This window comes from Folsomia candida, unplaced genomic scaffold (genome assembly GCF_002217175.1).
Source record: "Folsomia candida strain VU population unplaced genomic scaffold, ASM221717v1 Fcan01_Sc001, whole genome shotgun sequence".
NCBI lineage: Eukaryota > Metazoa > Arthropoda > Collembola > Entomobryomorpha > Isotomidae > Folsomia > Folsomia candida.
Window position 1 is genome coordinate 17,491,994 of NW_019091193.1, and position 15,081 is coordinate 17,507,074.

The 15,081-nt window shown below is 37.0% G+C and overlaps 3 protein-coding genes across 8 annotated transcripts in view; 1 reads left to right on the forward strand and 2 right to left on the reverse strand.

Moving 5' to 3' along the window:
* Window positions 1-15,081, forward strand: part of LOC110843395 (Down syndrome cell adhesion molecule-like protein Dscam2) — a 50,521-nt gene that overhangs the window by 7,827 nt on the left and 27,613 nt on the right. For all 5 annotated transcript variants that reach the window (XR_004833798.1, XM_035846961.1, XM_035846962.1 and 2 more), the window contains exons 2-3: window positions 2,861-3,166; window positions 14,936-15,031. Coding sequence is in view for 4 of the 5 variants with exons in the window: in XM_035846961.1 (XP_035702854.1) it covers window positions 3,076-3,166; window positions 14,936-15,031 (187 nt within the window). In the remaining variant the exon portion in view is untranslated. The remainder of the gene's footprint in view (window positions 1-2,860; window positions 3,167-14,935; window positions 15,032-15,081) is intronic.
* Window positions 4,227-6,419, reverse strand: LOC110863433. 2 transcript variants are annotated; one of them, XM_035846966.1, is made up of 4 exons: window positions 5,340-6,419; window positions 5,072-5,266; window positions 4,891-4,998; window positions 4,227-4,777 (listed from the first exon to the last, which is right to left on the reverse strand). In XM_035846966.1, exons 2-4 carry the CDS (start codon window positions 5,154-5,156, stop codon window positions 4,590-4,592), a joined length of 381 nt encoding a protein of 126 aa, XP_035702859.1. In that variant the 5' UTR covers window positions 5,157-5,266; window positions 5,340-6,419; the 3' UTR covers window positions 4,227-4,589. The 2 variants fall into 2 exon arrangements, with proteins under 2 accessions (XP_035702859.1, XP_021968432.1); XM_022112740.2 differs by having other exon boundaries at window positions 5,072-6,419.
* LOC118434147 (rRNA 2'-O-methyltransferase fibrillarin-like) lies at window positions 6,761-7,806 on the reverse strand. The gene is made up of 4 exons (XM_035846965.1): window positions 7,574-7,806; window positions 7,260-7,503; window positions 7,112-7,157; window positions 6,761-7,037 (listed from the first exon to the last, which is right to left on the reverse strand). Exons 2-4 carry the CDS (start codon window positions 7,495-7,497, stop codon window positions 6,788-6,790), a joined length of 534 nt encoding a protein of 177 aa, XP_035702858.1. The 5' UTR covers window positions 7,498-7,503; window positions 7,574-7,806; the 3' UTR covers window positions 6,761-6,787.

The following is a 15,081-nucleotide window of genomic DNA, read 5'->3' on the forward strand; positions in this document are numbered from 1 at the left end:
CTGCTTTTATGAGGAACATAGTTCTCATTATTGTAGCGCTGCTTTACTTGTTTCCAGTGTCTGCTAAAGGTTGGATATTGTGGCAAAAGGAGTAGACATGCAGCAGGGGAGAGAGTAAGAGGAACTGGATGAGACAGGGTCGGTGGTCGACCGCCGGAAATTATAGTTCACATTCGCCACTGCTGCCGGACTATATGACAATCTTTTGATCTCATGATCTCAAGACTTGTCTCTTAAATTGAACGAAAATGAAATTCCGCTAACTTGGGGTCATGTTACGCTCAGAATTTCAAAAGGTTTTTTTTTCGAACATATTGCACTGCAGCTTTTATCTGACCCTTCCTTCTACGTTGAGAAGCTGTAGTATTCTTTTACTTGAAACTCTTGTGTGAAATAAATGTCCGATTTAACCACGAAAGTTATAATCAGGAAAATATGTCAATGAAAATTTAAACATGTATGAAACATATACTTTTCGTTCTTACTCAAAGAGAGAAAGCTCAAATAGGTGAACACATTGCCTGATATATAAATACATGCGTAAAAATGAAGGACTGTTGAGTGTGTTTTGCACATATAGCATAAAGAGCGCAAAATCGAGTATGTGTTACTTATGTATTTGAAACCAGTATATCGCAACGGTCACAAACAATTTGCCAAAGCATCTCGTACTAACATGTCGACGAGAAACGGCAAGAATATTTTTATAAAGCTGGTAATGGATTAAACGGAGAAATGTACACAAAGCAGATGTCAATATAAGTCTACGTACATCGCCAAAACACAACTGATATTAGTTCAGCTATTCCGTTTTCACTCCATTTCACAAGAGTATCCTGTCCAACCCAGTGCACACTCTGAAAGAACGTGCATTTTGCTTTCACTTTACGCTCTCAGCAATCATGGCAGCAGAAAATTTCCTTTCAACCAGTGTCCACTCAAACGAACAATGTATAATTTTCTGCAATTGGTGGGTTTCAACTCCATATTTTGGCTATTGTTATTCCTGTTAACTTTTTTTGTGCCATGAGCCTGTCTACATTCACAAAGTAAATATGTACATATTCATCCTTTAAAAAAGTAACAATTCTGCTTGAAGATTATTTTGTCCTTCTGTTTCATTAGTTTTATTCGTAAAATATTATTATTTACTAATATCCTGATTTTAATCTTGCATTTCCCATCTATGTTGAAGAACCAACAAGCGTCTATTTGATTTTGAATATGGAAGACGTTTTATATGCATACATCTGAGCACTTAACTAAAAATACTCGTATCCTATATTATATCTACTTCTCATCCTGAACGACTGAGAGAAGACATGGTGCTCAGTAGAATTTGCTAATGAAAACTGGACAAAAGCGTTGTGCACATAATACGAGGAGACTCTGAAGTATTAACTATGATGGATGATAGAGAAAAGAGCGGAGGAGATGGATTATTGTTTTACGGAGGGCTTCCGTTTTTTTCTCCCTTCAGACATTCGAAGCGCCCATATAACGCCAAAAGACCGGTCTCATTTGTCGATTGAATGAGAGAAAGACTTTCTCTTTCTCATTGCTTGATCAGTATTCAGAGTCCACGTTCAGCCTCGACAAGAGACGGAATCAGTCCCCCACCAGCAGCCACCAATGCTGTCTAAACATACTCTACTTTCGCAAATAAATCTCATTCCAACGTTCTCTAAATGGATCTATAGAGAAGACATGGATTTTATGTAATATTCAACATTGTGCAAAGGATGGAAATTGCAAAGTCTTGTATTATTAGTTCCATTCTCATTGAATTTGTAGGCTTTCTCGCCTTTCCCCAGAAATGAAAGTGAATTTTGGAGTGGATGAATAAAAATTTGGCATGTGGGTCAGGCAAGTTGGAAGCCCGTGCAATCAACTTGGTCATTATTTTCTTTAGCTTGGCTGTGGGTCAAGTCTTTCTAAGTAGTTGAGGTGAAAAAGGAAAGAAAAGGATAAATTACCCAAGATCCGTCCTGCCTTCCTCCGACATCTGACATCCAGCCACCCCGAATGCATGTACATATGGACCACCAACCACGCAATCCAACATCTTGAAACATTTGAGACGATTACTTTTGTACGGAGAAAGTACTCCTCCTCGGTTGATTGGCTAGTTGTTACCTTTCCAAAACACACAGACTTTGCAGAAAAAATTCTGTTCCTGCCCCAAAATTTAGAATTTTGGGGCATACCTTTCTCGCTTTCACCTAAATTTTCTTCTAGAAAACAGTTAACGCTTGGAATGAAAATGGATGGATGTGAAAAAGAAATTGGTGGAATGGGATAGAAAAAGGTAATCCACTATTTAATTCACCACGAAGGTCCCTTCTAGCCCCGTGCAGATGGGGAAAGTTAGGGTAAGGTTAGGTTCGTTCTCTGTAAAAATGAGGTTTAAAATGGCTTAACTCTGGAACCCGTCGCGTGGTGCTAGGCAGTGGCTGTCGACTGGGTTACACGCGCCGTAAATCTCAATAACTGTGGACATCCACCAATTCGTCTTCATTACTCCAGGATTAACGAGTAAGCACTGTAATATTCAGTGCACATCATCGTCATCATGAGCCAAGATTTAAGCATCATCGTGTTTTAACAGCCAGAACGTACAGTGAAACACACCTGCAATAAAATAGGCAGCTGGTAAGATCATGAAAGTACGTTTTTTGTAATCTCTGCAATGTCACAAAGCTCTAGTTACGATCAAGTTTATAAAAAAATTACGCAGCTGATCATTTCTTCATTGTTCCAAATCTATTTATCTTCGTATGTATGATACCAGATAATGTCATTCCGTTATGTACAATGCGAAATTATAGTTATAAATAATTTTAAACAATTTTTGTTTCAGGTGCATGGAAGATATAAATAATTCAAGAGTATCAAGAGAGCAATGAGACAGAGAAATTGCAACATTTGTTTTTCAAGTCATGGAACTATTTCGTCTTCTTTTGAAGTCATATCATAAAGATTTATCAAAGGAGTTCTCCGGTGGCCGTTGTCTACAAGTGAACCTTGGAGCTGCGATTTATATGCACAATTACGAATAACGCAGTACCTGATTTGATGATGGACGACTCTGGATTTTTTCAGAGTCAATCAAAGGGTCATCAATTAAGAAAATGGAGTAGGATGTTGACACTCATTGTTCTAACAGGTATGTGTTTTTTTTAATTGCAATGCTTGAAGTCATCCGTTTAGAGTGCTGCCGTGTTGTATAATTGTAACGAAGGGATGCCTCTTCTAAATAGTGTATCAATCCATAATAAAATATTAATATGCATAATAATTACTAATAATATTCTAAGTACATAAATATATTTACAACAATCTTAACTGAAAGCACAGTATCTATCTTGATAAATATCCATTTTTGTGGTTTTTATGTTGTGATTTTGGATTTTTCCACAGTTTTAAAGCTAGCAGGCTAAAATTTTGGATTCTGAATCATTTTGTAATATTAACGTAGATCATGGATTGCCGGATCCGAGTTTCCAAAACCCTTATGACCAAAGTTATAACCTCAAATTTGAGCATCATAGAAGTTTGAAGCATATGAAATTATTGATTAGAATTTGCAAACTGACGCATTACAAATATTTTTATCCGCGTCGGTATGCATGTTTTATGCTTTAAGAGTATTCAAATCGGTTGGGAAATGGAAATGCCAGAGTTACTGAATTTTAAGAAGTATAATTTTGACGTGAATTTTTGTATAAGCGTGATGGAGATGTATTTGTAAGTAAGGTTCTAATAGCAGCAGTTAAGCCTATAAATACCGAATTTATTTCGTTCCTTCAATTGCATCCTCATCACCGAAGTATTACGATTTTTCGGATTTAATTTTTCGTTTATTTAGAAATATTTTATTTCTGTTAAAAACTCATTTAACATTTACATACATTGAAACTAAGATTTGCGTAATAAGTATATTACCTGGAGCATGTTCTTTCTATTGTAAACGTAAACGTTGCTTAAGATCTACTTTCACTTTTCACCAAAATTGCCACGAATTTTTTGGGAAATATTACTAGAATTAGGATGTATCTGTATGCATCATATAGTTGATGTAAAGTTATTAAAATCTTTATACGGAGACAGACTCTAGAAGCAAATCTTGCCTTCCTATTCATTCTCTCGGGTTATTGACGCATATTGACCTGGTTGAAGAAACACGTAATTAGCGATGTGAAAGTAGTACGATGGTTGCGGCAGTCAAGAAGGAAATGAAATCTTGAAACTAATATAATAGTGGTCTCCTCCGCCTCGTCTAATATTCGACCAAGGAGAATGAATTATCGCAGGAAAATTGCAAATTAAATTGCCGCCTGTCCTTCTTTCTTCTGGTCTTGTGGCTTTTGCACAATGAAATTGAATTAAACCAAGTAATTAAGAAATTTGGACAGGCTCTTAGAAGGAAATAATAATACATACATTTTAATATAGTCTTAAATTCCCGTATGCTATTTATTTCTCCAACTTCTTGATACTTTCTTACTTATCATTACAGTTGTCTGTTATACAAATGCAGACTTTCTTACTTATCATTACAGTTGTCTGTTATACAAATGCAGACTTTCTTACTTATCATTACAGTTGTCTGTTATACAAATGCAGACCTCCATTTTCAGTTCTAAATTGTCATCGTAAAAAGTTCTGCAACCATCAAAATTTGGCTTCCAGTACGGAGTTCCATCGAATTCTTGAATCATTCCGCGTTGCGCAACTGTTTTATCCAGAGATTTGATCGTGTAGCAAACCGGCCAGCCTACATAAAATATTGGACGAAAATACATGTCACTTGAAATTTGCTTATCAACACTGCAAACCGGACATGTAAGTGCGTAAGTAGAACGAAATGTTGTATGTTGTATAACTTACCCAGAACTCCCATTTTCTGCCGAATACTGTACTTCTTTTTGTCAGGCAGTTGGAAGCAGTCAGTTTCGCTCGAGTTAAGTGTGTCGCACACGTTGCAAAATAACTCGACTACGTTTATGATACAAATATTTTAAAATCAAAATTACAAGGTGTGTCAGTGGGAAAAGTATTCGTCACATACCAGTTTTACCATGATGACGACACAGAACAAAACTTTGATAAAATAGGAAAATTATCAAAAACAATACTGGAAATGAGTGATCCATTGTTTGGAATTCAAGAGGTGCCTTTTGCAAAAGTATTTGTCAGTTCTTTATAAAAATAATTCCACGAGTGGAATTACCCTTTAACTCTGTGATGTTCACTATGTGCAATCCTGAAACAAGAAATTTTTGGAACGCCTCCTCTAGAAAAATATTTGATCAAATTGATTGTAGATATGTGTATACCTTCGTTGCTAAGATTTCCAATTTATGATGATTGACCAATCAGTATCAATTTAGTACTTTATCATCCGATGCATGAAAAATTTGTATTGGTATAAACCCTTTTACGAAATTTAATCAAATCTTCAAAGAATGTACAAGGACATATTTATCAGTATTTCATTATAACATCTGTGTTGTTTTTCAAGGTTTTTATTTGGCAATTGGCTAGAAAATACAGTATGTTCCTTTTGTGTTCATGGATAGATTAGATTCAGGGTTTAAGTTGCTTAACATTGCTCCAAGGCATACATATGTGCATATGTGGTACTAAAGAGAGAGAGAAAGTGGAATATAGTGCCTTTTTCTTGTATGAACTGTCCTGCTCTTCAATTCAGACGGAGAAGTCCTGGAAGGCTCGATTAGACGAATTACTTTCCTTCAGCATCGGAGAGAGACACTGATTGATCGATGTGGGTGATCACACGTTTTTCCGGTACTCCATTCCTTCGAGTGGAATTTCATTCTAAAAGTCCAATATTTTCAAATTTATATTATGGTAAATACACACAAAGCTTCTTTGAAGAGAACAGAGTTATTCCTATCTCGTTTCACACTCTGCCAGATCACTTATTTCCTTGTCGAGCAGAGTACATTCTTTGACCAATCCATTATAGCGAGCAGGCTTTTCCGATTTCTCCGACACAATATGCTGTATCACTTCAAGAAAGTGTTCTCTTTCTCAATTCCCACAATTGTGCACTGCCCTGCGTATTGTACATACGTTTGTGTGTACATACATACTCGAGTATACGTATAGCATGTGGTGAGTCGAATTTGACAGATTTCTCCGATCACTGGCCAATGCTACGTATATGTATCTGGGTGGATAAAATCAACTAACAGTTCTTCCATTGATATGCAATCGTCTAAATACCTACGTAAAACCCCCCTGTTACATTTCTAACGTAAATTACTAGCACAATGTTCCACTATTATAGTACGTATGCAGATGAACTGAAAGGGTGTTAAGAACTCAATGCCAATCAAAGGATGCAATCACTATTAAATAAATATCACATCAATCACGTCACCCTTAACCGTATCAATACAATCTTGCAGTTTTCTGGAACAAATACATCAGCAACAACCTTTTTCTTAGCATGAAACGTGTAGCATAATTCCTACAAATTGCGAAATATGGAGGTGCACATTCCACAAAAAAAATTTGACGAATAGGAATATTGACAAAAATGCTGATATGGGGCGAAGCTCCACGCCAATTTTTTCTTAATTTATGAAATGACAGGAAAAATGCAAAAAATTATAAACATGGGCGAAGCTCCACGCCAATTTTTTCTTAATTTATGAAATGACTGGAAATTTGGTGAAAAAATCATTTATTATCAAATTTAATAAAAAAATTTAAGAAAAACAGTGTGGTTATGTAACGGAGATACACAAATTATACACTAATCCATGTTAACATCAGTATTATGTTTGGGCAGGGGGGGCATGACGAACCCTGGCTTCCATCCTGCAAATGGTGCCTTAAAAGCAGCAGACAAAGTCGTAGCAGCGCTAGTAGAAGAAGAGGCGGTAGTGGCAGCTTCGGCGGTAGCAGCAATAGCTTTGGCAGCAGCTGCGACGGCTGTATCGGCGTGCTTTTGCAGAACAGCTGCTTTTTTCTTCTTGGCTTCCTCTTCAGAAAATGGACAATTCCTGAATATCGAACAACATGTAAATTTGCGAACCAATTAGAGTAATTCATTATAACACTGGCGTTTTTTGCTTACTTGGCAAGATGACCACGCTCTTTACAAAGTGCGCATTTTCGCTTATCTGAAATGAAATACAACAAGTTATTCATATTAAAATCAAAAATAAAGAAGTAAAAACTCTTCTTATAAATACACAAATAATTCTTAATAAAAGAAATTTTACCTTTTTTGGTGACGCCACAACCACGACCGCCTCGGTCTCCACCTCCAAAAACGCCACGACCTCGTCCACGATCACCAAATCCACCAAATCCTCTGAATCCGCCACCACCTCGATCCCCACCAAATCCACGATCTCGACCGCCTCTAAATGATCCACCTCGACCACCACCATCGCCAAGGATCGCACGTCGAAGGCCGCCGGCTTGTCCTTTATAGTTCAGTTCTATGTAATCATCCATCTGAAACTGAACAAAAACGAGACCTAGTTTTATCCATTTGCTACCCTAGCTTTATTGCATAGTTTTAACGACTTACGACGAAGAAGAAGACACCACAAAACGAATACGAATCCGAAGCCTGCTGCTCTGAATAGGACTGCGATGATGTCGAATATTCAAGAATAATACTAAAATTAAATTCTTTGCTAACCTTGCTTTATTTGAATTCAACGAGAAAAAATAAAAAAAACGACTTACCTTGGACAACGTGTGACGAGATGACGGGGACGATTTGATGATGGCCACGAGAAATATGATGCGAAATATCTGTACAAAATTCACGAATAAATATTATTTTTATTTATCTACGACTTACAACTCGATTAATTGATAATTAATTACAAATTACCAGCGACGGCTGGCACAGCGGCATAAGTCGCTACTGGAGCAGCAATATTTCCAGCGCTTGCTGTAGCGATGAAATGCGAGAAGTCCGACAAACTGTGAACAACAAATTATTAGTATCACTAATAGTAGGTCCAACAACACACAAAAATTGATTTTTTTGGCTTTTCTACAAATAACAACAACGATTAATTGATAATTAATTACAAATTACCAGAAGTTTTCTTCCGGAGGAGAGAGAAACGTTCACCCTGTACGTGTGTTCAGAAGAAGTGAGTGAGTGAGCAGCAGTGGTGGTGGTGGCGGGCTCTGAAACTCGGAGTAACGTTTTTGCCACTGCTCCTGCCAGCACGGCTGCTCGCTCACTCACTTCTTCTGAACACACGTACAGGGTGAACGTTTCTCTCTCCTCCGGAAGAAAACTTCTGGTAATTTGTAATTAATTATCAATTAATCGTTGTTGTTATTTGTAGAAAAGCCAAAAAAATCAATTTTTGTGTGTTGTTGGACCTACTATTAGTGATACTAATAATTTGTTGTTCACAGTTTGTCGGACTTCTCGCATTTCATCGCTACAGCAAGCGCTGGAAATATTGCTGCTCCAGTAGCGACTTATGGCGCTAGCCGTCGCTTACACCCAACCCGCCATTGCGACTTACGCCCAACCCGCCATTGCGACTTACGCCCAACCAGCCATCGCCAAGGTAGCGTATCAACAACAAGTTTATCAGCCAACACAACAAGTCGTATTCTTTCGAGTTTTCGCATTTTTTCCTCAAGAGTACAGGTTAGAACGGTTTTTTCTGTCTATCTATCTGGATACTTAATAATATGTATAATTATTCATTATTTGTATTGTAGGATAACCATCGGGATTTGCCACCTGGATTTAATTTTAGTTATTTCTTATACATACATTATACATTAGTAATGTTTAACTGCTTTGTGCGGTATTAATAAATTACTGCTTTGTGCGGTATTAATATATTACTACTTTGTGTGGTATTAATAAATTACTGCTTTGTGCGGTTATTCATAAAGGAATTTGTTTCCTCAAAATGTCATTACCTAAAATAATGAAGTTGGACATTAATGATTCCGTTCTTCGTTATGACTCATGGAATGCTAACGGAATCGATGAGGTCAAAATTAAATGCATGATGCCTACTTGGACCGAGAGCGATTTAATTTTCATACAAGAGACGAAACTGAATTCATCTGAAGAGCCAAAAATTCAGGCTCTGGCTCTTAAGTATGGGTTTAACGCTAAATTCCACAGTGCACTGAAGGGTAAATATTCAGGGTACATGAGCTATGGAGTTTGTGTTTTTTACAAAAAGGATCTCGACGTAACCTATACGAATATGAGTAAAAGCTTTCCCGACATACCCACGCAAAATAAGGAAAGAATAATGATGATTAATGTAAGACATCCAGTAAATGAAAACAATCCAATTTATTTTGTTAATGTTTATCTCCCATGCTATCATAATGCTGATAGTGTAAGAGATACTGAACGGGAAAATTGGGTAACGACAATCGGTCAGTTATCCAATAAATTGAAAAATAGACATGCTGTCTGGATCGGTGATTTTAATATGATGAAGTTAAACACTGATTTAGTTCCAGCAATGACATCTTCGGATCCAAGATGTATATTTTATGACAAATGTATTGGCAAATTCACCGAATTTAAGTTTGGTAATGTGTGTAGCAAACTATGGCCAGAAACAATTTTCACCAGATATGCGTTTGGTTCCAGCAATACTTATAAATCCAGATTGGATTACGTAATAGTCTCTCAATCTATGAAGAACTTCAACCTGGTGGTCGAACCCAATTATGATGATGCAATCTTGTATCTTAGCGACCACATCAATTTAAAATGCATCATCCGTTGTGCATCGGATGAACACCCAAACATAAATCATGCCTCAAAAATTGAATGTCAGCTTCCTGATTTGATGCATCAAAGGATTTCAAATTGTCCGTATTGCACATTAGAGCTAAAATGTACTAGCTCTTCACAAATGAGGAGGCATATTATGATTCACACGAATGAAAAACCGTATAAATGCGAAAACCATTGTGGGTTTCGGACAAATCAAAAGGTAAACCTGTCTCAACACATTACGGTATGCAAAGGTTCTTTCGAAAGTCGCATCATGTATTGTCCTGATTGCCCGGCTTACACTCCAATTAATGAGCAATATATGCAACATATAAAAACCTGTGCAAAGAAAAGAGCAAAATTTAATCCTCTCGCAAAGTTTACTTGTTCCAAATGTTATTATAACACTGACCAACAATCAGCTTGGGTCAAACACCAGGAAAGTGAAGTACATAACGCTGCGCAAATATTGGTTTGGTATTTTTGCCTTCCATGCAATTACTGTACATACCAAGTACAAAAATTAAACGATCATAATGTAACTAATAAACACGCTCAAATGCTCCAATTGTAAAAACACTTGTTTTCCACCATATTTTATCTGGCTGTCGAGAAGAGGTTTTCCTTCTGCATGAATTTATGTTTTGTGGGATAGGGAACAAGACCACAAGGGTTCCATTTGCGACTTGAGGATAAATAAAAACGTTCAAATATGAATAAGAAGGATGTCTCGAAAGATGGAGAAAATCTCATGTGTGCTGCCTCAGCATTTTTCCCAATCCTCCATGAATCAATCTACTCCAAGGTAGACGCATGCATGCATTGGCGGAAAGAAGCTTGTTGGCTTTTCTCCTACTTCTTTTGTCTCGCACCTTTTTCATCGTCCCCTTGAAATCTCAATATGTCGCACCAACCAAGTGATTGGATATGCATAAATACATATACATATATTAGACAGAAGAAAAGTTGAAAGATGCCATGTTATAGCATCTTCAGAAATCTAATCCTCAACAAATTCGCGACAGGGCAGAAGAGTACAACGAAGCAAGCAAATTTATTTCGTGGAATAAATCTCAAAATGATGGATGAAGTTTTTTTAAACATGTCGATTGGGTTTTTAGGCCTTTTAAGATGGCCTTATAGATTTACCAAGATGTCTGTCTGTCCGTCCGTCTGTGCGTCCGTCTGTGCGCACGATAACTCTCTTTAAACAAAAGCTATCGACTTGAAATTTTGCACACTTCATCTTCGGGTCAAAAGTAAGGATGAGTTCGGAGATGGGCATGATCGGTCAAGTAATTGGCCGGTGGGGGTCATTTCCATCCAAATGCGTTGCCCTTAACTACCAAGAACCTTTAGAGCAGGTTAAATTATTTAAGTGTAAGTAAAATATTTGTAGCTTGAGAAATATCTATAGTAATAATTTTAAGTAATTTTAGTATGAAGATTGCGACTGACCTCAAAGCGTTTAAATTGGAGTGGAGTTTCAGAAATTTTAAACCTGGGAGACCCGATAGGGTGACCCGACGGATTTCTAAAATTTGTAGTAGGTAGTTGAAATTTGGAACAAAGGTTGCTAGTGGATTGTAACAGACAAAAATGAATTTAGGTTGGAAAAATTTTAATCTTGATGGACCCTATGGGGTGACCCATACTGATTTTTCAAAATCGTCATATCGAAGTGAAATTTGGGAGAGAGGTTGCAAATGGGTCTTAATGGAACAATATGAAATGAAATTGGTAAAATTTATATCTGATGCGGTTATCCATATCTATTTTTAGAATTTGCGTTAAAAACATGAAATCCGGCACGGTAATACTTACAATTAGTGGCTTCTCATCAAAGAATTTGAAATTAAAAGTTAGCTAACAAGGGATACTTTCGAGGTGATAGTCGTGTCCAGGGTACCACTCATTGGTCTAAATGTTTTTTGATCGAGTGTTTCTCACGGGTTCGGGTTCTTACTTCGGGTTTCGGGTTCGGATCGGGTTTGGGTCCTGCTTCGGATACGAAATTTTTGAACCCGAAACTTTCGGGTTCGGGTTCGGGTCCGAGAAATGTGATCCCAAAATTTCGGGTTCGGGTCGGGTTCGGGTTCCGACTAAGAACCCGAAACCCGAACCAACAAGAACTTTTTGCCACAACGAACACGAAAACATTAAAAAAGAAAATAAAGTGTTAACCAAACTTGCTACGACGGTTATGCTGCAGTAATTCATTAAATAATTCAAATTTTTAATTGTCGTAACTTCTTTTCACAAGTGTCTTCAATTAGTGTTATGGTTTGAATATTAAAATAAAATATATTTTTTATCAAAAATTTGCAAAATATTTAGCTTGAGCTTACTTTAATATTGGAAACTTGAAACTGAAAATCATTTTCAGTTTTCAACTGATTTAAAAATTTCTGAATGTCACGGAAAGCCATTATTCATGGTCGATTTTTTGAGATTGCATTATTATGGTCAAGGAATTAAGAGTTTATGTACTTATGCAGAAATGTGCTTAATTATAATTCCTCGGTCATATTTACAGAAGTATTGTTTGTTTGAAACCTTCCAAAGAATTTTTAGCTAAAAAGCCAGTCACCCCTTAAAGTTAAAATATATTCGGGTTTTTCGGGTTCGGGTTTCGGATTTGATCCGCCAGTTCGGGTTCGGATCGTTGCAAACGGGTTTCGGGTTCGGGTTGCCCTCAAGTTTCGGATCAGTGGCATCGGGTTCGGGTTCGGGTTTCGGATTTGCAAGAACCCGACCCGTGAGAAACACTAACCCATCTTCGAACTCGGTCGATGCCCAGATGCATGTCTGTATCAAATTTGGTAAAATTCAGCCTACTCCTTCGAGAGTTATGGAAAGACAGACAGACGGACAGGTCGATTACATAAGCCCTAGTCCGGGCTAAAAATTATATGCCAATCGTTCATTAGAGTCTGGCTTTTATGTAATAATGCCGTCTTAAAAGGCCTCGCAAAGTTGCTTGGAGTAGGTTTTTTAAATTGGATCCAACTGCCATTGTAAATGTATAACAACTATGGGTAAAACCCGTAAGGAGAAAAGTTCAGGTTCCACTCGATGCTGAACTCAACAGATAAATAGATTGGAATTGAACTAGGAACAAATAGAAAAACTAGTCAAATCAGGGAAAAATAGAAAACTGGTTTGTTCGGCTTACTGTATTTGTCCCAGTGCATTGGGAGACGGGAATCATTTGCATGAATCCGGATCGTAAATGGGAGGAAGACGTAGCGGAAATTGGTGGTTGGCTCTCTCTTTAAGAGGCTCGATCCATTTGCTAACCAGGCCAATAAAGACAGGCAGAGACCAGACCAGACCAGCTTCAAATCACTGGGTCGGTCGGATGGTCGAGGGAAAGTCGAGAAAGTCGAGATCCAATTTATCCAGGAATCAGAACCAGATGCAAATCTTGAATATCAATTCTAGCCTCTCAAACAAAACTTGAACAAGAAGACAAGCACAATCCAATCGGTATATACAGATATACAAAGGACCAGAATCCATTACCATTTTCCTACTCTTTTGGTAGGATTTCACGGAGCTGGACACATATTTTTTCCTACGATTAATGTCAACAATGCAGAAAGTGGTTTCGTGTTGTTATGTATGTTGGGCGGTATTTATGCATGTTTTGTCGACGATAGATTGACGATATATGGGCGAATCATCCCGTTTGAGTAAAAATACCTACCCATCCACATAAATTACACCTTTGTTTATGACATTAATAAACCATGATATGCTTCTAAAGATTTAATCATATCCTGAATTGCATCACTATTCAAACTACGATTTGATGTGGGTGCATATAGTTGCCAAATCGCAGAGAATCGCTGTCTTTTTGCCTACTGGGTATGTTCTTACTGCACAGACTTTCACTTTTATTTGGGTTTTCAGTCAAAACTAAATTTGTATCCAAGTATGTAGCTTATTGAAGTTGAGATGTAAAAGTTGATGAGATATGTAAATTCGATCTTACTGTTAGCTTTATCTTTCATTAATTCAAGTGTTGATTAGTCCAGCCCAGATTGTATGAATATAATGTAGCTCTACTTAAGATAATGAATAAAAAATAGATTTACTCAATTTGTTTAAATTGAATAAATTAGTCCAACTTTTGACATGTGTGTATATCAAATATAGTAAAAAAAAAAGTTGCAGTAAAGTGTCGAGAATTATGGTTTGGTCATAAATTTGATGCATAATAATTTGCTCAATATATTAATTGCACCACGTTCGCTTATGTACATACGCCAAACCAAATAAACCGGATCGGTTCAGTGTTCTTATTTAATTCATTTATTGTGTGCATTTCTCAAGTCTCGCCTTTCTCCTTGTAGGTACGACATGTACGACATGTACGACATGTACTATTTATATACTGTCATTTGCACAAGGTTTGTATTTCATTAATTTCCACCCAGTCTTCTTGGCTTTAATGTTCTTTTGGTTTGAAAGTTATCAGAAATTCCGAGGATTTTAGATTTTCAAAATTATTAAGGGTATCATTTCGAATCTGATTTTGACCTATTTAATGTAAACGAGTTGACGTTTACTCTGAAATGTGATAAGTATGAACAGAACTATTTAACTTGCCGAAAAGTTTGGTCCAACAAGATGAGAATATGTTTAGCGGAGAGAGCACGAGTTCTGAGGTGCGTGCCATTTATTATTTCCAGCTCCATCGTCTCTGCAGAGTGCAGATTGAAGCTGAAATGAAACTTATTGGATTACATTAATTGAATTAGTGAAAGAAATTTTCCTCCTCTTTGAGCCTTGTACATACCTTCGTGCATGGCATTCACCTCCCTTTTCTCTCCCTCACCAACCACTTGCACAAGTTCCTTTCACTTGATTGTTATGGTCTTATATTTCATTGCTCTAGTTCATGAGGAACATCAAAAATTGTTCAGGGCTTACATGGCTATCCTTCATTAAGAAAATGTTCAAGCAGTGCTGATAATTTTATAAAATATCGCGAGATTATTGCTGTGAATGGCTAGAGTATTACATACGTACGTAGGTATTGCTGACTCGACTCGCAGGAAAAAAGTATTTATATGTATATACGTGCTATAGATCTTTCATAGCTTTCAATTTTAGTTGAGAAATTAATTAACCTTATTTACAACATTTTTATTTCAGGATGGCTTCCAATAATCCTGGGCGAACTTTACGACACGGAAGGTCCCCAATTCACGCAAGAACCGAGTCGATCTAATTACTTCACGAATGTACAGGGTAGGTCAAAATTATTCATGTTAAGAGGATCGACATATATGTATTTACCT

Bases quoted from the DNA above. Each gene is read 5' to 3' on its own strand.
- LOC118434147 (XM_035846965.1), bottom strand. From the start codon at position 7,497: ATGGATGATTACATAGAACTGAACTATAAAGGACAAGCCGGCGGCCTT. The intron at 7,158-7,259 runs GTAAAATTTCTT...ATTTCATTTCAG, and splicing joins TTGTGGCGTCACCAAAAAAG to ATAAGCGAAAATGCGCACTT. The intron at 7,038-7,111 runs GTAAGCAAAAAA...TTCGATATTCAG, and splicing joins GAGCGTGGTCATCTTGCCAA to GAATTGTCCATTTTCTGAAG.
- LOC110863433 (XM_035846966.1), bottom strand. From the start codon at position 5,156: ATGGATCACTCATTTCCAGTATTGTTTTTGATAATTTTCCTATTTTAT. The intron at 4,999-5,071 runs GTATGTGACGAA...TCATAAACGTAG, and splicing joins TCGTCATCATGGTAAAACTG to TCGAGTTATTTTGCAACGTG. The intron at 4,778-4,890 runs GTAAGTTATACA...TATTTTATGTAG, and splicing joins GCAGAAAATGGGAGTTCTGG to GCTGGCCGGTTTGCTACACG.